Source organism: Phascolarctos cinereus, unplaced genomic scaffold, assembly GCF_003287225.1.
Source record: "Phascolarctos cinereus isolate Bilbo 61053 unplaced genomic scaffold, phaCin_HiC Scaffold_726;HRSCAF=1367, whole genome shotgun sequence".
NCBI classification, from domain to species: domain Eukaryota; kingdom Metazoa; phylum Chordata; class Mammalia; order Diprotodontia; family Phascolarctidae; genus Phascolarctos; species Phascolarctos cinereus.
Window position 1 is genome coordinate 359,811,679 of NW_027556098.1, and position 21,889 is coordinate 359,833,567.

The 21,889-nt window shown below is 45.6% G+C and overlaps 2 protein-coding genes across 4 annotated transcripts in view; both read right to left on the minus strand.

The window, feature by feature from the left end:
• Nucleotides 1-1,675: 1,675 nt before the first annotated feature.
• On the minus strand, nt 1,676-11,021 carry YRDC (yrdC N6-threonylcarbamoyltransferase domain containing). Of its 3 annotated transcripts, XM_078145460.1 has the most exons (7): nt 10,803-11,021; nt 10,315-10,510; nt 7,527-7,641; nt 7,107-7,226; nt 4,053-4,195; nt 3,785-3,893; nt 1,676-2,010 (listed from the first exon to the last, which is right to left on the minus strand). In XM_078145460.1, the coding sequence occupies exons 1-6, from the start codon at nt 10,993-10,995 to the stop codon at nt 3,821-3,823; spliced, it is 840 nt and encodes a 279-aa protein (XP_078001586.1). In that variant the 5' UTR covers nt 10,996-11,021; the 3' UTR covers nt 1,676-2,010; nt 3,785-3,820. The 3 variants fall into 3 exon arrangements, with proteins under 3 accessions (XP_078001586.1, XP_078001587.1, XP_020839282.1); XM_078145461.1 differs by lacking the exon at nt 3,785-3,893; XM_020983623.2 differs by having other exon boundaries at nt 1,676-3,893.
• A 2,724-nt stretch (nt 11,022-13,745) lies between these two features.
• Nucleotides 13,746-21,889, minus strand: part of MTF1 (metal regulatory transcription factor 1) — a 32,237-nt gene continuing 24,093 nt past the window's right edge. Inside the window, exons 10-11 of the mRNA XM_020983621.2 lie at nt 20,977-21,040; nt 13,746-19,898 (exon numbers count right to left, since the gene is read on the minus strand). Coding sequence (XP_020839280.1) covers nt 19,450-19,898; nt 20,977-21,040 — 513 coding nt within the window. The 3' untranslated portion in view covers nt 13,746-19,449. The remainder of the gene's footprint in view (nt 19,899-20,976; nt 21,041-21,889) is intronic.

Sequence of the window (21,889 nt, forward strand, 5' to 3'; positions counted from 1 at the left end):
CATAAGTGTTTCTTAAACCACTAGTGTAAAGGACCCTTGTATCTATCCAGTTCAACTTCACTTTGCAGGTGGGAAAATATGTCCTGGAAGGAGAATCCAGAAGTCCAAAGTAAGAAGGAGTGTAGTGCTGGCAAAGCCACAACTAAGACCCAGATCTTCCTATTTCCACCAGACAGCTGATGGGCATAGGACAGAGAGCACTGGGTCAGGAGTCAGGAAAGCTTGAGTTCAAATCCAGCCTCACTCACTGTGTGACTCCAGGCAAGTTAACTCCTGTGTGCCTATTTCTTCAACTGTAAAACAGGGATAACAACGGCTACCTAGACAGGTGGGTATGAGGAACAAATGAGGTATTTGTAAAAACCACTTAGCACAGTGCCTGGCACATAGTAGGCACTCTATAAATGCTAATTCCTTTCCCCTTTCTTTCCTCCCTCCAAGCCTTTTTACTACTATATCTCATTCTGAATTTGTAATAAATCTGGGGACAGGCTGAGCTGAAGCATTTAACCTAGTGACGTTTCAAAAACATTCGCTTTGTAGTACTCTCCATTCCGCCCTTTGGTAGAGGCGCACAGGAGACGAGGATGCAGGAGTCAGGAAAGTGGAATACTCAATACTCCTATAAGTTACAAGTAAACCACACCATTATCTAGGAGGATTTTCATTAAAGTAGGCTGCCAAGAGGCCTACCTGGCAACCTTGGTTGACTTAGTGACAGGTATTGTAGTAACTGACATTTATGTAGCTCTTCAAGACACGCAAACATTTTGCATTCCTTACGTTGTTTGAATCTCACAACTTTGTAGGAAGTACTTTAGATAAACTAGTGTTTCCATCTCACTCATGAGGAAACTGTGGTTCCATAACTGAGGAAGGATCAAGTACCAGAGGAAAGACAAGAACTCAGGCATCCCCCAAATGTCCACCATTCTTTCTACTGAACTCTATTAGAGCACAACTGGCATCCAACTGAAAATACTTCAGGCTTCCAATCATCGTCAATATGGCTGTGATATTCATACCCAGGGCGACATGGAGTTGCTGTGGTCAAAAAATCTATTCCCCTGTGACAAATCAGGTGGCAATCATTCTTTCCTAATTTTGCTCTTGGCTTCTCCAGTGGCAACTGCTTTTGCAGCCCATAACACTCCTTATGTCCGGCCAGGCCCCCTACTTTACAGAGAAAAATCAAAGCCATCTGTTGAGCTCCCTCTCTCCTATTTCACACCTGGAAAACAATCAACATAATTTCTCCTTCTGTCCTTTCCTCTAGACTCTAGAAGTGGCCCTTCTTTTCCTCTCAATCCCACCCCTCCCTAAATCTTCTCCAGGAGCTCGCCCATTGGAGCACTCCCTCCCTCTTGCTCTCATCATCAATCTCTCCTTATCCATAGTTCCTTCCCTTAACATCTAAAACATTTCAACAGTGCTCTTCTACTCTAAAAAAAAAGAAATCTTTTCATGACCTCTCATCCCCAGCAAACAAAATTCCCAAATCTAACTATTCAGTCCTAATCTCTCCTGAACTATCAATGATCAAATGCCTGAGGACACCTGTACCTTTAGTGCCACTGGAATCTTAAATGCAACATGATCCATATCAAGCTCATCCCCCCCCCAAACCCATCCTTCCTGCAATCCCCACCACCATGGCCGTCAGGACAGCATCGAGTCAATCAACAAGCATTTATTAAGCACTTATGTGCCAGATACTGTGGCTAACCACTGAGGATACCAAAGGAAAAAACAAACAAAAATATAGTTCCTGTTCTTAAGGAACTCACAATCTAATGGAGGAGGCATGCACAAATGAGACATATAGGACACCTTGAAGGTAACCTCAGGAGGAAGGCACTAGGATTAAGAGGAACTAGGAAAGACCTCTTGTAGAAGGTGGGGTTTCAGCTGAGACTCGCAGGAAGCCACCAGGTAGGGGTGAAGAGGGAGTGAATTCCAGTCATGGGAAAACAGCCAGTGAAAATTCACAAGTCCCGAGATGGAGTGTTGCTGAGGAACAGAAAGGAGGAGAGCTGTCACTGGACTGCAGAGTATGTGGAAAGATTAATGTGTAAGACAACTAAAAAAACCGAGAAGAAACCAGGTTATGATGGGCTTTAAGTGCCAGAAAGAGTTTTTCCAACCTGCCATTCTTACCTCAATCCTCACAGCCAATCAGTTGGTTAGCCTTGTCAAACCTAACTCCCTAACACTGAACTCATTCAATCCTGTGTCTCTATTTGCCCTGGTTCAGATCCTCCTGCTATATCATCCAGAATATTACGATAGCCTTACAACTGGTGTCCCTGCTACTAGTCTCCCAACCTTATCTCCATCCATCCTCCACACACCTCCCAAATGGATATTCCTAAAACAGATCTGACTATCAACTCCCCTACTTAAAAAATCTTTCTGTGGCTCCCTATTGTCTCTATGATCAAATCTAGACTCTTCAGGTTGGCCTTTAAAGTCCAGTATGACCTAGTTCCTACACAAATTTTCAGTCTCATTTTGTATCATTCTCTTTTACTTCTTTTCCATGCACACCTGAATCTGTCCAGTCCATAATAGTCTGTGTTCTGCCTGGGTCTTTCCATAGGCCTTTCCCCACACTTGTAATGAACTCCATTCTCTACTTCCGACCTCTTAAAAGTGCTCCCTCCTTCCATTAAGGCTAGTCTAGTGCTAATGGCACTTCCTGCCCTAGGCCCTTCACAACCCCCACCCCCATATTAGAGTTCCTTCTTTCTTGAAATTGCTTTCAAGATTTTACTTTTTATCTCCCTACACATTGCAAATCTCCCAACAGAAGTTCCTTGAGGAAACAGATTGTTTCTTTTTGAGTTTTCCTGGGAATCTCCAGTACCTACCAGTGCCTGGCACACAGTAAGTACTTCATAAACGATGGTTGAAAGTAATGGTTAGGCTACACCTCAAAAGCTAGAGACCCAATCATTCACTGAGCCCATAATCAAAGCCGTTCCAGACTGACATTCCCAGATTCCTCTCCCTAATAAAAATTAGTTCAGGAGCCCAAGAGAACAATTACACCATGACTTCAGAAGAGGTCGACAACTACCACCCTGATTTTTTAAAAGTCTAAACCTCATTACTGATTACATCTCAGACTTCATTTCTGATTAACCAAAAAAGTAAGATTTTACTCCACCATCTTATCTCACTACGTATTCCTTGGTGTTTACAGTACCATTGTTCTCTGCAGATAAGAAGAGGAGGGGGCAGGGAAGAGAATATAGCACCTACTATAAGCCAGGCACTTCACTAAGCACTTTATAAATATTATCTCACGGAAACAGACACTGCCCCAAGAAGTAATATAGAGCATAACTGACGCCCTTTGAGATTTTATTTCCTCCTAGTTCCAACACCAGTAGCAAAAAAAACCCCAAGACTTTGGTCACCTGGTAATAATATTAACAGTCACAAGCTTCTGGCCCTTGCTACCAGTCAGGGACCCACATAGGAGATCTCTCCAGATCTCAAACCTTTGGAGGAAAGACAAGCAAGTGCTTAGACTACTTTCCCAAAAGTAAACCACTTATTCCAATGTCAGAACAAGGCCATCCTCAGGAACTTGTAAAACGAACACTGAATGTAATCACATCTCTTTTTCCATCAAATCATTGGAAAGAGTCAGTTTATGTAAGTTCAAACAAGCAGAGTCTAAGGTTTCCTCGGGATCTCCAAGACTTAAAGAGGTTAAGTCTGTAGAAGTGGCCCCAATGACCTCATTAAACAAGGTCACACCAATTAACAGACACACAGTGCCTAGCTCCAGTCCTTGTAATCTTCTCCCTTTTCAGGAGCAGGGCTCTTCTGAGGGGACCAAGCCGTACTTCTTCTGGAGGATGGCTGCAGTCTGTGTCAGTGCACTAGAGGAAGCAACAAAGGACAAAGTCTGTTTTACACCTGCAGACTTTTTCACAACCAGAATTTCCTAAGTCATAAGTTTCACCCTTCTCTTTCACCAGGGGGCAGAAAAAACCAAAAAGCCCATCCCTTTTCTTCCCACCCTGAGAGAACATACTTACCAGCCCGGTCGGATAATTTTGTACTTTCCAGGCACTGATAAGTCTACCACAGTGGAGCCAAGTCGACATTCAGGACTTTTTACATCTCCAATTGGTCCTCCATCAATGACTAATGACAAGTGAGGCCAGAGATCCTGGAACTCCTAAAGATAGCACAGATGAGGTTAGGGTGAATGCTCACCAGAGTTCTCTACCATGATACTGCGCTGTACACACCTTCTGATGACACAGAGCACAACCAAAGTTATCTCACTCCAAAGTGCCAAACACTTAAAGGGTTTGGTTACTACAACTCTGTGATACTCAGGGAGATGTCCAGCTGTTTAGGCCATATCCTGAAGCCGCTGTGCAAAGATGCTTACTAACATGATAATATCTTGCTAAAATGGTTCAGCCCTCAATAGCAGCAACCCAAATTAGTATAAAACCAGAATCATTCCAATGAGTCCTCCTCTCCTCTTTCCCCATCTTCGGGGTGAAAGGGAGAAGGCTTAGCCCCTTGTGGGGTCCTGACTGGGGAAAAGCCATAAAAACTTAAACTCCGTGAAAGGTGAAAACCTGAACATGGTGACCTATTAACAAATCTTAATTTAGATACCAAATCATATTCTAGTACTGAGCCAAACTTAGATACTATGACCTATGAAAGGCACAAGAATACTGTGACCCATATATGACCAGTACATGACCAGTACACAAACTTGTGTTTGGGTATAACACTGGCTTAACACCCGAGCTCATTACTGAGCAGAAAACCAAAGATACCCACCAATCAGTAGTTATGGACTCTCCAGCTCCTCCTCTCTTTGTCTAGTTTCTCTAATCACCACAGGGATTTTTGGGGTTCTTTAGCAGGGATCCACTGAACAGTCTGGCTGCCATCCCAGATTGAAGATCCCCCCCCCCCCCGTTTGTATGTTTTCATAATGACTGATTAAACTATGACCTATAGTCAATCTGGAGATACTTGGCCTCTTTATTTAGTATCAAAAGACTACCCCACTGTTATGGGGAAAGTACCGGGTTCCCCAGCCAGGTGAATTCTGTACCTTATACCCCTAATGAGTACAAACGCCATAAAGGGTACCAGACTGATGAGATGTAGAGGGCCGATCTTAAGAGTCTGATATGGGTTTAAGATCCAGGGCAGAGTTTGACCTCTGCCCAGGCTTTTACCCAAAAGGACTCAATGATTAAGAGGCACAGCTCTCCAATCTCTCCTTGTTAGGAGGTTCCTGAGACATTCCTTCTCACTCTTTGAACCTTAGATTTACATATCCACTCCTCTATACAGGCGCCAGGAAAAAGCCTTGGAATTTACAACTCTATGTAGGAACTCTGATAAGGAGGAAATGTATGTTATCACATCCTTAGCAGATGTTTCGGGGAGTGTCTCACAGGGAGGAACTCTGAAGTTAGGATGGATTTTCTCTATATATCCTGTACCCTCAGAAAAATAAACTGAGTCAGTTTTCTGCTCCGCCTGGTCCCACTACATGTCTTATTTCACGCCTCTCCGTTCGGTGTACTATCTGGTTGCGGGGCGACAATGAGATTACAAGATATTACAACATAGTGCAAATAACTATTCGGCCTAAATTTACAGATTCAGTGCTACATTAAATTTCTAAGGAGGGACTTAAAAATCTCAGCCTCATATAGTCTCTGTGCACCTTTCAGACTGTGGGTGCCAAAAGAGACCTCATAACCTGATGACTTAATGACCAGATAAAAAATGAGGGAGAGCTCCTTCTAGAAATGAAGTGCTGCTATATACTTGTTGCCTAGTGTTGCTGTGTTAGAACAAAGTAAACCTCCTTTGTCAAATGTTTAAAAAAACTGCTAAGGATACTTTCTAGAACTGGACAAAATTTATCAGGAGGAAGAAAGGGTCTAGAACCTCAAGAGAAACCAAAGGGGGAAAAGTAGGAATGAAGGGGACATGGGATGACCAGATCTCAAACCCGGACAGGAAAGAGAAGCAAGCCCTTAGACCACTCCCCCCAAAGTGAGCCACCCGTTTCAATGCCAAAACAAGACCCCCTTCAGGAACTTCTAAAACAAACACTGAATTTAATTGTGTCTCTTCTTTCATCAAACTACTGTGAAAATCAGTCTTATAGCATAGATAAGCACAGTCTGAGATACCTTTGCAATATTACCAGTATTATAAAGGAATAATCTTTGAAACTATTTAGTCCTGTATCCTGCTATTGGGGACTAGCTAAACAAATGTGGCATGTGAATGTAAGGTATATTATTGTGCCATAAGAAATCATGATTACAAGAAACAGAAAACATATGAGAATACTTGTAGAAGTGAAGACAGCCACATCAGAACACACAATGACCACAATAATGTAGATGAAAATTAACATTAAAAAAACTTGCAGAAAAAGATCAAATTGGGTGACCAATCTTCCTTCAGAGGACAGATGATTGAGCCTATTTCCCTCTTCTTCATAGAGGGGGAGTGAGCTTTGGATACAGAGGGTTGTATAAGCTATCAGAGGTGTCACTGTATTTGGGTTTTCAAGCTAGGAACCTTTTAATGTTTTTCATTTAAATTTATTGGGGGGGCCTGGAAGGGGGAGGAGTCATCCACAGGTGTGTTCTTGTGGCTCTGTCTCTTAGGAAAGACAGGTCACGGCTTCTTTCCCACTCAACATGGAATATTCACAGAAGCTTCAAGGTAAAATGGAAAGAAAGCTGAACTTGGAGTTACAGGACTTGAATTCAAATCCCAGCCTTGTCCTTCACTACCTATATGACCTTGGAGAACTCATTTAACATCTCTAGACCTGGGTTGTTGTTTTTTTTTTTCCCCATCAATAAAACTGGAGGATTGGACTAGATATCCTTCCAGCTCTAGATCTATGATTCTAATAAAAAAGAAAAAGCAGTGACTTTTCCTGTAGTCACAAGGCCAGGGGAAGAGGACCTAATCACCTCAGCCCAGAGCTCTCTCAAGGCTGATACACCTGTAGCCTCTGGTGAAATCACAGATAGTGCAGGGGGAGCGGAGAGGACGGAGCACATAGTGACAAGACTTACCTTAACATTCAGTGAACTTGGCTGTGAGCTTAGGTTGGCACTGGTGAGGGCGAGGGGTCCTGAGAACATCTGAGCCAAATCTTTCATGAAGGCATGATCAGGTATCCGAACACCTACAAGCTATACAGCAAAGAGAAAAGCTTCAGTCAAGAAGCTTAAAGCTGGGAAAAGCCCAAGAACCTACTGAAAGCAACTGTCAGATCCCAAGCCATTAAGGAAATTAAGCAGAAGGAAAATGAGGCAGCAGAGAGCAGCGGAAAGAGCACAAGCCCCGAGTGTCTGTGTTCTACTCCCAGCTCTGCTACAAATTCACTGTGGTCCTCAGGTTCCCTATCTGTAAAATGGGGCGAGTATAGAGCTGGTCTGAATGAGATGACTTGAGTCCCTTCCACAGATTACACTTTTCAGTCTTGCACTCACTGGTGTGAAAGGATTTAGGTCCTTGTTGAGCTCTCCTGAACGTTCCATCACCAGGGTCACAGGACCAGGCAGCAGGTCCTCCAGGACCTCTCGGGGGACCCTCACCTGGCAATACCTGGGTAAGAAAAAAAGCCAAGTTCAGTGTCTGAGGAGCACTTACTGCAGGTCAGCCCATGATTACCACCACACATCCCTATATCACATGAGGGCTAACTGTGGCCACGCTTCCTCTTCCTAATGACATCCCTCTCTGGCCCCCAACCTTTAGGGTCTGAGCTGCCTCGTAGTCCAGCCCTTAGCCTGTCACTTCAGGCCCTTTATAACCTGGTGCCACACATGGCCTACCCTCTCCCCCAGCTCTGTACCTTTTACTCATGCCACTGCTTATGTCGGGAGTATCCTCTCTACTGTTGAAAACCTATCTATCCTTCAAAGTACAGTTAAAATCTTCATTTTCTTTATAAAGTATTTTTTCTGGGGACCAAATGTTAGTCAATGTTAAACATACTGAAGGTGGACTTAGTCTATTTTTCAAATGTTCTAAGAATGCTCTTTATTTCAGCCTTTCACTGTCTAATACCACAATAAGTTCCAAACAGATACTCAACCCTAATATGAAGTTTTTGTCACAAAAAAAAGAAGGAAACACCATGTACAACTATGCTAGGTTCACTTAACTAAACTACAATTATCATTATATTCGGCCCCCACAGCCATTGCTGGGGAAGCAACTTCCGTAAAGGGGTCATCCATCATCCCAACTGCCAGCCAATGCCCACTCACAGGGCAAGCAAGCCAACCTAGACAGAGCATCAAGACATCCCAAGGGCGAGATGAGGCAGAATGTGCCAGGCAGATTAGGCCACCGCCACCACTCTGATCACAGTATCCCTTCAGACACTGACATACCTGGCCCAGGACCTAGAACTCCAAGAGCCATGAGAATAGCGTCCCCCAACCACCAGACCTGCCTCCAGCCACCATTGAGGCAAGAAATTCTGTATAGAAGACACCTACCCTCCTCATCACCACAGCAACAATGGTTGACCAACTGCCACTTAGAAGCAGACAATAAGCACAGGAGGCCCGGGAGTGGCAGCAACACCCTCAAACCACCAGCTCTATTTTTAGCCCAGGAGAAGCAAATCCTGTGGAGACAAGGCTAACTATCTCTACCAACTGCCAACCAACTACCATTCATAGGGCAAGCAAGGCAGACTAGCTAAGGCATCATGACCGAGGTGGAGACAGAAAGCAGCATGCTGCAGCCAAGTCAAACCACCACCACCCTGATCAGCATTTCCTCCAGATGGAGACAGTTCAAGACCCTGAACCCAACCAAGAGCCTGGGGAACAATTATGCTGTCAGCCCGTACCGTCAGCCCAGGAAGCAAGCCCTAGGGTGAAGCTGCCTTGTAACTGCTCCTATGGATGCTCCAGCCATATGTACTCAAGACCTGGAAAGTCCTTGCTACCAAAATCCTTGGCACTGTCACATAGTCCAGTGTCAAAACCCGATGATTTCGCCAGTGGAAAGTGAGAAGACAGTGCTACCATCTCTGCCGCACCCTAAGAACCATGGGAGCTTTCCATGTGACTTGAAGCTGAATCTTCCAGATATGTGGGCTCCCCCATTAGATTGTGAACTCACTGAGAGCAGGAGCTATCTTACTTTTCTATTTGTACTCCAGCATTTAGCACTGTGTTTTGCACATAGTAAGCACTTAATTAATGCTTTAATCATTCACCCATAAAACTATCCATTTCAAATAGCAAAAAGTTTTTGCATAAATTAAATGCGTCTGGGATGTCGGATGCCCAATCATGTGAAGGCAGGAGTGCAGTGGCTATAGAGCCAGCCTCAAAAAGCAGGGCAACTTGTATTCAAACCCAGGCTCTGACACAAAATGGCTATGACCCCGACCAAGTTATTTAGCTTCTTATGGCTCAAGGGCACTCTAAGATTACAAGTTCAGAAAAGGTGCCAACCTGTAACGGTAAAAGTGTCCTTATCTGAAGTGCCCTCTACCAGTGAAACCACAGGTTGAATCCCTATCCCTAAATCAGTAAAGCTGGAGGCAAGGGAAGCAGTTAAACTGGAAAAAATAAATCGCTGCAGTATCGTCTTCCACAATACCCTTTTCTAAAACTGATCGTTCCCTTCTCTGAATCTCTAGCACACTTCGTCTGTAACACTCCCCTAAGCCGATCAAACTCTGTCCAGAATTACATATTTTTGAGGTGTCAGGACTATAAGCCTTTTGAGTACAGAAACATTATCTTACTGTTTAACGTACAACACAGCAGGGATATATCACGATAAAGGTCTGATGAAATGAATCTAATTTTCTCACTCCCAAAGCATTTTTGCATACATAGATTCCTAGCTGTAAAAGGTCTGACCAGTCTTTGTGCAGCTGGCAGTTTATGTTCACGAACAACAATGATAACGATAAGCTACCATTTATATAGTTTTAAGGTTTGCAAAGTGCTTTACAAATATTTCATCTAAACAATCAGCCTGTTCTATTTTACAGCTGAAGAAACTGAGGCAAACAGGTTAAACGATTCGCCTGAGGGTCACTCAGAGGCTGCATCTGAACTCCCCGCAGGCTCCTGAACAGTAACCATTTCCACAGCTCCCCTTTCAGGTGGGCCTCCACATTGCTCTGGAGGACTCCTGGGGCAGCTCCATTTTTAAGCAGTTTCCAAGACCCGGCCCCGCCCCTTCCACCCGTGGGCTCCCCGCACGGACCCTGGCCCCCGGTGCTCGGGGTCCCAGCCTCACCTGTAGATGTCCGCCACGCGGCCCAGGCACACGGCCAGCGGCTTGGTCTGGCAGCGGCCCTTGAGGCTGTACACCGCGCCGAGGGCCGCGGAGCAGGAGGCCGAGCAGGCCACGCCGTACAGCGTGTCCGTGGGGACGGCGACCAGCCCGCCTGCGCGGAGCGAGGTCACGGCAGCCGACAGAGCTTCGGACCAGCCTGGAAAAGCAAGCGCAGAGGGCGTGGGAGAGGAGTCTCTGGAGCTGCCCCGCCCACCACGGGCGGCGCATGCGTCCCGGCCCCCCCCCGGAAAAAGATCATCGTACCCACCGCCTCAGCTCAAAGAAAGCATGCGCCGCCCAGGGGCCCCCGCGCTCCAAGGCAGCTCGGACACCGTCCCCCTAATCCGCCCCCCCCTCCCAGCTCGGGCAGCGCAAGCGCCCCCCAGCGGCCAGACTCTCACCGGCAGCGTATTCCCCGCCACAGCTCCGCCCCTCGCCGCCTTCCTCACCTTCCAAGTCTTGCTTGGAGCCCGCGGCCCGACCGGCACGAGAGTCGGCGACACACCGAGGCAGCTGCAAGAGCCGGGCCCCAGGTAGGGAGGGTAGGAGACAACCGACTCTGGAGGCCAGAGCCCCATCTCCCAACCCCATAGCTGCGGCTTCCACGGCCGCCAGCACGGCAGGCGGAGGCGTCCGGACCATCGGCGAATGGGAACTTCCGGGAGGAAGTGACGTGAGCCCCCGCAGACCCCTCCTGCGCCGCCTTAAAGGGGCAGCGCGCCTCCAGGAATCAGAGATCCACAGGGGCGGGGCAAGGAGGGGCTGGCAAAAAAGGGGCTGGGCTTTGGGGCTGGAGGTGGGTTAGAAGGCCTTGAAGCTTGGACAGGTCACTTGGCTCCAAGCGAAGGACAAGCATCTATTAAGCACCCACTGTATGCCAGGCACTGTGCTAAGCACTTTATTAATATTATCTCATTTCATCCTCACAACAACCCTGGGTGATAGATGCTATTAACTATCCCCATTTTACAGTTGAGGAAACTGAGGCAAACAGAGGTTAGTTGACTTGCCCAGTGACATCTACTGTGCTTACTCTGGATTCTGTCTATACCTCTGTGAAAGGCCCGTGCCAAGGTGTATCCAGGGTAAGGCCAATGAGACACTTGCCTACAGCAAAAGGTGCCGAACAACTGACAAAATTCACATCCACCAGCCCGACTGTGATTGAACAACCGCAGCTTTATATTCTTGGGGCCACAGTTCTCTGCTGCACCCAGGATGGCCCTGGAACCTTGTTGTCTAGGGGCTGTATGGGTACAGACCCATCCCTCAGCTGCACAGGCCCAGGCAGCCTTGCTATAGCGGGCAGAAGAGGTTCTCCAGGCTGTACCAGCTCTTCCCCACGCCAAAGAAACCTCTTCACCCCTGGACTTCTCACACTGGAAGCACCCTCTACCCCTGCCGCTTCTCAGCTGGGTGGTTCCTCCCAAAGCTCCCACTGAAGGAGGCCCCGAAAGCCATTATCTTCTTTCTTCACCTAGCTGTGTGGTGAACTCCCTCCGAAGGACCTCCAACCAACCCCCCTCCCCAATTCATCTCCCTTTTATGTGTATTCCTTCATTCAACTGTTAAGTTCTTTGAAGGTCCTATTACTTCTGAACTGTGCTGGGCACTTAATAAATTCATGTTGAATTGACCCGTGTTGCTATGTTTCATGGGCAATTCTAAACCAGTGTGGTCTCCAAACTTTTTTGACTGAGTGAGCCTGTCGTTACAAAATTTTTTTCCAGCAAGAACTGGGACAAGGACACTAATTAGGCAGATGGGTGGTGCCCCGTAGATTGCAGGGCCTGGAGTCAGAAAGACCTGAATTTAAATGCAGCTTCAGTCACTCAGCTCTCTAACCTGGGCAAGTCACTTAACCTCCATCTGCCCATTTCCTCAAACTAGAATGGGGATAACAGTACCGCTCTCACATGATTATAGTGAAGGTCAAGGGATATTTGTAGAGTGCCTGGCACACAGTAGGCACTACAGAAATGCTAAGTCCCTTCCATTGCATATATGTGTTTTTCTGGACATGGCCAATATAGGCATTTGTTTTGCTTGAGTATATGGGAGAAGTAAAAAAATACTTGATAAATGGAAAATTTTTAATTTTAAAAAGCCACCTGGATAGATTGAAAAAGTGTATTGCTGTGTCCTTATACTAATAGTTATATATTTTTAAAAACTTACACAAAAATATATTTTAAAAGGATGGGAGGAAAATGAAACATTTGCTCAGTGTCAGTAAGGAGCCCACTAGAGCACACAGTCAGACCTGAATTTTACAAAAATCGATTTGGTAGCAGCAGCAGCATGGAGGGCTGCTTCTGGAAGAGGTGAATCCACATGAGAAATGAAGGGGGCATGAAATCAAGTAAGCAGCTGTGAGAGAAGGGGATGGATATGAGATGTGGCAGAGAGAGACTGGATGAGTGGGATGAAATGAAGTGACCACAAAGATGGTGATGTCCTCAACAGAAGATGGGTGAATTTTGGGGAAAAGATGATGTAATGGTTATAGTACAGATGTGTGTCGGGGAGAATTATGGCTAAAATAATCTCACTTAAGAGCTGCCATGCTTCCCAGATCAAAGGCTATAATCTAGGTTTTAACCCTTTCATCTCTAGTACTCCCTCCTCAGAGCCATACTCTCACCAGCCTCTTTGCCCTTGACCATCCCCCACAACCTCCACTGTCCATCTGGAATCCAGGAAAGGCAAGGGGCAGAGGCTGCCCTCCTAGAGGCCTTACCAAAGGAAGGGAGGGTGGGGTGAAAATTTTCTCAGGGGCACTTTTGCAACTTCTGCCTTAGGTGCCCAGGAATAAAACTGATCTGAAGGTCCAAAGTGTGGCTCTGGACCACTGAGGGAGCTGTTATGGTGAAGTGATGGAGGGCACACAACCTCACAAAAACAATCAGAGGGATTGGTTTCAACCCACCCTCTCCTGAATTGATGATCATACATGACTTGGAATGAGGTGGAGTTTCTACCTCTCTTCCCATCCTCCAGTGAGTTAATCACTTGGGATCAAGCCACTGCCTTCAACATCTGAGTCCTTGTGTTCACCACCACCGCCCCCAACTACCCCAGTCCCCCTCATTGTCAGCAGCTGGAGCTGTTCCCATTCTCTTGGGCCCCCGAATTCTCAGTTTTGTGTTGAATGTACAAGCCCCGAGTCTAAGAGGTCGGGAGCACTTCAGACCCAAGCTGTTACTTGGCCTCTAACCTGAAACAGCTCTGTTGTGGTTTGAGTGGTAGACTGGGTGCTACTGGTGTCTCCCAGAAAAAGGCAAGGTTTATTTGTCAGAAGCCCATAAACTTTCATCCAACAGTGTGACTAAGGTTGCAGGATTTGGAGGACAGTATCACTTAAGTGAAAAAATGCCACTGACACTACCAAATTTAAATAAGCATTTAATTAGGATTTCATTAGTATTTAATATTGCTTTTTTCAATTCCAAAAAGTTAAATTTCCACTTCTTAGCAGATTTGTAAAGTACAATATTAACTTTATACAAAATGAGCAATTAAGCAAACACCATTATTTCACATTCTTCAAAAATACAAATTCATATTTACTTGGTTTTTTTTGGGTTTGGAGGGTTCTTCCTTTGGAAGTACTGAACCTGTAACTAACATCTTCACATTGCTCAGTGGAAGTCAGTTGTTCCCATGTTTCATATTTAAATAAGTTCCTTTGATATAGACGTTTACATAATCAGGATTTTAAAAACCATTACCAAAAGCTTGGGCCTATAATAAATGTGGCAGAAGTGAAAACAACAGTCTCAGTGCCTGGTTGGATGATCTAGCCTGGAGTCACAGCAGAAGGCCTCCTCCCAAACAGGAGCTAGGAGTCTTCACACAGCCCACTCCATCCCTAAGGAGCCTGCTACTCCCCAGTAACAATATTCTCTCTTTCTCCAGAACACTACAACATTGGTTGTGGGTGGCTGAGTCAGGCAGAAAGAGCGGCAGGCACAAGAACAGGAAAGGAAAGAGGCCAAGAGAAGACTGTGACTTTGTACCACAGTTGGAGTAACAAGGATATTGAGAAAAACAAAAACAAAAAACCATCCACACCATCCCACCTCCTGCCCCCAGCCCTGCCTGATTCTGCTGAAAAGTGTCGTATGAAAAAGTTTCTTGTAACAGAACAGCAGAAGTTACATTGAGTGTAAAGGGCCCTTTGTAGAAGAAGCCCAGCAGACTCTGCTGGGAGCACAACAGGTCAGGCTTAGAAATCTGGAGACAAGAACAAGAGCTTAGACTTTCATACATTCTGACATCAATATCCAGTTTAATTTGCATTTTCAGTGCAGACAGAATCCAACTGTAGAACAGGAGATACAGTAAGACAAAATACCAAAAATTAGGATTAGCCCAGCCCACAATCATCACCTTAAAAACTATGGATCACACTGGGAAAAATTTCCCTCCAAATAAGTCAAAGGGAACATTCCAAATGAAGACTTAACCAATCAGAAATATAGGTATCATTTCCTTTTGCTCTCTCCCTCCCTTCCTCAAAACGAGGAAGCGTCAGCTCCCTAGGTTGCCCATAGTCTAAGAAGTCACTTGGATATTAGCTCTACAGCAAACAGTCCCTGTTTTGGTTGGAATTTTACTTTAAAACTTCTCTCTGAACCTACTTTCCAATGAGAAGATGAAATCAAGGGATTAAGGGCTGTCCTCCACCTCGGATAAATCAGCTTACAGGGCCGAGGCGAATACTACAGCTCAGTCTACTGGAGCCAACAAGCACCAAGGGAATTTCCTTCTGTGGACAAAGAGAAGGGAAGAGGAGAGCTACACAGCACAGAGCCAGGAATGGTTCCTTCTTCCTCAATACAAATATTTGTGATTGGAAGTCCAGTAAGACATTTAACAGTGCTGCTGCAGTTACAAAAATCCAATGAATTCCCTGACTCTGTAGGAGTCTTTATAACAAGACAATGGCCCTGATTGCCAATATCAAAGTCTAGAAGGTGCAAAGTTTCTGCCCCAAGACCAACTTGTCCCTTCCCTTTAGGCTTTTCTCACTGCCCTTCCAGGGCAGGAGAAAGACAATGAACTGCAGCTGAAAAGAGGCTGTGTCTGTGTAGGGGAGTGATCTCCAAACAGGCCAAGGGAAAAGCGATGAGCAGCTCTTCCGAGGAGAGCCCCTCTCCCCCTTTCAGCCCAGGGAACAGGGAGAGGGTTTGCATAGATTTCGTAGTTAGTTGCTAGGAATGCATAATAGTGTTTCCTTACAGACAGGGCACCATGTTGTGGAACCGAGCAACACCGAGCCTGGGCCAAGGCAAGGTCTGCATGGGACAACATCTACCAAACTACAAGTATTGCACCAAGCTAAGTGCTTTTCTCTTTACGCCTCCATCTTCTCAGAGAAAAAAATAAAACTTTGTGGAAAATATATATACAAAAGAAATTGCAGCAATCGGGTTAAGGACAACATAACCTAAAGTGCTTTTTCATTTTTATTATTTCTTTAATATACCAGTATGAGGTTCTGCAAACTCATCTCTCTGAAAACATTCCGCATTGTACCAAGCCTCTCCAATGAAACCTTGGCCTCCATTATTCCAAACCAGTCTGTAGGTCCTCATCCTGACCCTCTCCAAGCCATAGGTACACCCGGAGGTTCCCTCCCTGGGGTCCTCTGACCCCTGGAGGATTCTACACTTCATGTCTCCCTCCTTATGTACCATGAACTCCTTCTGGAAAAGGCAGAACTCAATAAATAATTCCAACCCTCGTGGCCAACCCAGCGGTTCCCCAAGAGGCAAGCGGCTGTGAAGCCACACACAGTCAGCCCCACAGTGAGGAGCTAGGAGGCCTCTCCCCATCATATTCCCTCCCCCTCTTTTTTGCTTATTCCAGAAGGAGACTCTTCACGGATGGGCACAAGCACACAAGCTTGCATGCATGCACACAATCACACACACACACACACACACACACACACACAAACATACACACAACCTCTGAGGACCGGCAGTTCTGGTTGTCACTGAAATCTGGAGCACAGTCCAGTTTGAGAACACAGTTTAAGGCAGCTTGGTGGTGCCCGCCAACGCTGACTTTCCTTGCCAACCACCTCAGCCCATAAACTCCAATCCACGGTATTAAGCAATCACCAAAGAAGCAGCGAGATAAGGCATGTCTCAATTACCCTTCTAGGCCGTGAGGCCCAAAATCAATTCCAATCTACAGATGCAGCCTTTTCTTCTAAAGTCTATAACACCTCTGAGTCTCTGTGGGGACCCCAGTCTCACAAGTTCAAGAAACCCAACTCCCACCTAAGGGTCTTTCTGGTCCCAGTGCAACTCCTGAGCTTGCTCCTGTCTGGGTCCAAGGTGCCCCACCCTTGTTAGGGGCCTAGCTTGGAGAGGATGCCCAGCCCAGAGTTCATGTAGACAAGAAGGGAGTTTCTTTTATATCCATAGGAACTTGAAGAGACTGGAAGAGAAGACTGCCCTCTCAGGTGAATGACCCTGCCTTACGAGTTTGCTTATCATCACTGCCATTTTAAGGGAATTCCTGATTTATCAAAAGCTGAATGGATTTAAGAACTCTGATCACTGTAAGCTGGACAACTTCTTGTTGTTTAATGATTGTGAGGTTTCTATGATCTGCCTGACCAAATCCTAAGGTCATCACCAAGTGACAGAACCTGAACTTGTTCAACAAGAAAAGCCTGTTCATCTGAGCCACACTCTGTGGCTTTTCTACAATCCTCCTCCTCCTGTGCTCTGGTGGTCCCCTGCGCAGCATAGGCAGATTTCTGAAAAAGACAAGAGTTGGCACGTAGAAAACCATCTATAAAATAATGATGTGACTATCAAAAGAGCAGTTTTCAATGTTTCTGGGTCCAGGCCTGAATCCAGATTCAGAATGGGGTGGGAGGGTGCAGCCCAGGACTCTGTGGCTCCTCCCCCACCCCTCTAGACCTGAGCAGGATGGTCCCAGTTTGTAAAAGGTGTGTGTGGAGAGGGGGTGAGCGGGGAGGGGGTCTTTGAGCTGTCAATAAAACAGCATGGACAGCTGCAGAGGCAGCACAGGCTCAGCTCCTCCAAGGAAGCCTCTCTATTGCAATCAAGTTACGGAGACTCCTATACACAAAGTGATATCACTGAACGTACCGCATTGCAGTAACAGGAAGTCCTCCCCCACCCCGTTCTGGGAGATAAGACTTCATCTACTCCCCTTTTCAACTACTTTCAGCCTTTGCTTCATTGCTCCTGGAAAGGCAAATTATTTGCCCTGATTAAAACCTATCTTTTTCCTCACGACAGTAACAACTTTTTCTGGGGTGAGGTAGGGAGAGGGGGAGAGGCAGAGGATTTCTGAACATCCTGATGAGAACACCTGAAGTCAAACTGAGATCAAACTGACTGCCCTGGGCACCTACATGGCTGTCCCTGAATGCTGGCTTGGGAAACGAAAGAGGCAAATATATCTTTGTGGTCATTGGTGGCTAGGGGTCAATGAGGAATTCAAGCCCTTGGAAGAAGGAAGAAGGTAAACTCTTAGTTGTCCTTGGCCTAAATATATGGGGTCTGCAGTATACTCTGGCTCATAGGACATCCTATTCCTTCCAAATAGGAAGAAGGAAGGAAAAAGACTACAGAGGAGGCAGAAGGCCCAGCCTATTTACTGGGTGGAACTAAATTTCTGAATTCTATGGGCAAAGATGTCACCACTCTTATGACTAAGTCACTAGAGCCCCTTGACATAAAACAACAAAAACTATGAGATACTGTTCTTAAATGAAATGACTTGGAGCCATAGCCAGAAAGAAGTGGATAAAATTCTATAAAGATAAACATTTTTTTTCCTTTTTTCTTTTTTTATATAATGCAACATAACAAAACATTCCAAATTGGAGGAAAAAAAACCTTATTGCAACACTTCAGGCTTTTTGGTGGAAGGGGGATTTTTTTTAAAATTTTGCTTTACTTTACCCTGAGTAGGTTAGAAGATCATAGTTTTCATATCAAATTACTAAGCTATGTTGCACATGTCAACAGAGAAATTATACTCGTTTGCATTAGTAAGGATACAGGGCAAAACCAGACAGGAAGCAGCCGATTCGCCGGACCAGGACCCCAACTAGGGCAGCCTACCTTGCCAACTCCACTCCATCTGAAGACTTCCTTCAGCCCTCACCACATCCTGACAAAGTTGGCCCACCTTTGCTCTGCAAAGGTCAAGTGGCCCAAGAGAGGATAAAAGTCAACAAAGAGACTCTAGGCTAAACATGGCAAGTCAGCTCAAAGGTACAAACAGGGATCTTTTCCCTTCCTGAAAGGCACCACAACCTATAGCTCCCAACAGCCAAGAGAGATCCTGGAAAAGCCAAGGAGATAAAGAAACCATGACCACCTTGCTAATGTCCACCCTGAACACACACAACATCCTAGTGCTGGTCTTCCAGCCAACACAAGTCAGTGCCCTCCCTGGGCCCCACACCAAACATCAGGCTTTCCTGGTCCCTGGATCTTCTGCAACCACTGGCCTCAGCCTTCCCTGAGGCTCCTTGCCATACACCAACCACACTTAAGTCCTGCCCAACACACACAGCTTCTTCCTCTACTACCACTCTTTCCCCTCTTTGGGGTCACTGGCTTGCATTTCAGTTTGTGGCTTAGTCTCAGATCTACCCAGGAAAGAGAGTCACCTGAGAGCTGGAATGAGACTACACTCCCCAAACTCCAAATGCCCCAATACAAGTAATAAACAATCTAAGATTGATGGAAACCACACCCCTTTCAATTTAGAATTTTTATGCATACGAGTAACCTTAATTTCCATGTTCACATGACAATAAGCAAAAGTGACATACAGTGCAGCCAAAATAGTTCATTTATAACTTAGCTTTTTTTGTGTTTTTTTTTGTTTTTGTTGTTGTTTTTTTCTCCAAAGATCGGTTCCTTAAAATGGACATTCCTGGGATGAGAATAAAGAAATGATGTCTGAGAAGTATGACTTCCCAACAGCAAACCTCTTCATCCTTCAAACTTGTGACCCCCAGAGGGAGGCCATCTGTTCTTTGTAGCTCTGCTAGGCTTTCTTCTCAGAAGCGAGAGAGCCACGGGCGCTTCATTTAGCAAAGCTGCTGGTTAAGCTGATATCCTCCTCCCCCTGCAGTAGTGCTTCTATGGGAATCAGGTTGGATGGGGTGTCCGGGCTCTGGAGGGACAGGAACTCGGATACGTCCATGGCACTTAATGACTCAGTCTGAGAGTCTGAAGGGTTCTCTGCCTGTCTGCTCCGGCTGCCAGAAGGGGAGGTGGAGGAGGATGACAATGGAGTGGAAGAGGGAAAAGTCTGGGGGGGTAGATGGAGGGATGGGCCATCAGGAACCCGAGGGCTGGGCTCTGGAGGAGGCGGTGAGGAACAGCCCTTCCTCTGGCCGCTGCCACTGCCGCTGCCACTGCCAGCAGCTCGGTCCTTGGCAGAGTCCCGGCATGCACACTGGCACTGACAGGCCTCTTCCTGTTTGATGATGATCACAGGAACACTGAGGCCAATCTGCTGCACGGAGCTCCCTGGGAAAGAGCAAAGAGGAAGAATGGTGGCCACTCTATGGGAGGAGAGCATGGGCTCCAGAAACTTCAATAGACCATAAACTAAAATGTAACTAAATAATAAACAAACTATAATAATAAATAATAAACTCATTCTGAAAAGACGTTGTCACAAACTTCAGCAGGTTAAGAACTCTCTCGGGTGCTGGATTTGGAAACCTGGTTTTAGTTGTATCTTTGCTGCTACTGCTTGTTTGGGGCGATTTTTTTTTGACCTATAATTTCATAGGTATCAGGTATGGTAAGGAAAGGTAAGGTAAAGTAAAGAAACTGCCTCTATGCTGTAAGACAGACCCTTCTCTGTAAGTAAAAGGTTAACTACTCCCTCGAATGCCTCTCACATACAAGGACAGGCTGAGTGTCAGGGAAGCAGGTGTGGTCGCTGTCTTCTACATGGGAGGCAGCAGGGGAAGTGAGAAGAGCACTGGACTGGAAGGCCGGAGACTAAGGTTACAGTTACGAGCTCTATCCCTAACTCTAATGTGACCCTCCCTTCTCTAAGCCTCAGGGAATGACATGTGTAGCATTCACCTTACACAGCTACTGTAAGGGTCAAATGACAGATACAGAACATCTCATAACATACACAGCAAAATGGGCCATCACTTAAGAAAGAACGGTGATAATTATGGCCAAAGTCTGATGTGTGTACAATCCTCGGCTAGGCTTGATGGGAAAGGGAGCTTGAGGACCAAGGGGTTAATTCCCAGGGAAACTAGAAGAGAAGCAAAGGAGTGCACACTCGCCCTTTCCTCAACAATAAACTGAGATTTACAACCTTTCTGTCTCTGAGAAAGAAAGAACCTGCTCCTATCATAAAACTCAAAATTACCAGGTTGAAGGCACAAGCACAGAACTTTTCAAGTTTTACTAATGGAAAAAGAAGAGCATTTCAGTTCTAATAAGCAAGCAGGATAGAATGCCGAGTTGAGTGATGCTAATGAAATATAATAAAGCTGCAAAGCTGACTAAGTCAACAAGTCAACTACTTATGTTAAGGGGTTTACTTTCTCTGGGAGGAAAGAGGCAGTACACTTACCTGCACTGCTAGCGACAGGTACTGCAGTGGTAAAAAACACTTTCTCTACCTTAGAAGCTTGTTGCTGAAAAAAAAAATGAAATCACATTTATGGTGACCAAAACAGGGTAGATATACAAAGAACCAAGTCCTTCCCCCACCAACTCCTGCCACCCAGAAACCAAGCTATCAGAATCCCCCCAAGTGGAGGCCATGCCCATCTGTGTTTCTGAATGTTCACTGTGTAGGCAATCAGCCTGCCAATAACACTGTGAGGGTCAAGCAGGGTAGGAAGACCACTTATCAAGGACATGGATTTAGGGAAGGATGGAACTAGATGGCTTCAACAAGCCTCTACAGCAGGAACATTTTGTAAAAACACTTTCAGAATAGTTCTGAAAGGCCTGGGCAGATGCTGTCCCCTGGGTCCTTGGAGTAGGTATAAGAATCAGTCTTTTCCAGCAGCCTGGCTTTGTCTCAGAGAGGAAACATGTTCCATGAGAGCTATTTTCAGGTTTATGTGAAGGGAATAAACCAAAAGCAGGGGATTCCTTCAAATAACTAGAGCTAAACTTTACAACCTTCTAATCCAATGTTCTCTGAAATTTACATCCCCCTATCATAGAAAAACTGAGTATGAATGTTCTTGAATAAGGCTCTAATGAAAGATATTGGAGCCCAGTACAAAGATCGCTAAATTCAGACTGGGTTCCAATCTCAGCTCTGATACTTACTACCTGCAAACTAATTTACCCCTGTGAACTTGTGTAAGTTAACTGAAAGCTCTCCAAAAGGTCTCATCTATAAAATTTGATTGGACTAGCTGATCAAGTAATCAATCAATGAACACTGACTGAAGCACCTTCTAAGTGCCAGGCATCATGCTAGACATTAAGAATACAACAAAACAGGGAAGCAGCCCTGATCTCAAGGA

What these genes read in the sequence shown, in the direction of transcription:
- YRDC (XM_078145460.1), bottom strand. Translation starts at nt 10,995, where the DNA reads ATGGTCCGGACGCCTCCGCCTGCCGTGCTGGCGGCCGTGGAAGCCGCA. An exon ending in ACCTAAATCCTTTCACACCA is followed by an intron (nt 7,227 to 7,526) that starts GTGAGTGCAAGA and finishes TTTGCTGTATAG; the next exon opens with CTTGTAGGTGTTCGGATACC. An exon ending in AAAATTATCCGACCGGGCTG is followed by an intron (nt 3,894 to 4,052) that starts GTAAGTATGTTC and finishes TGCTTCCTCTAG; the next exon opens with TGCACTGACACAGACTGCAG.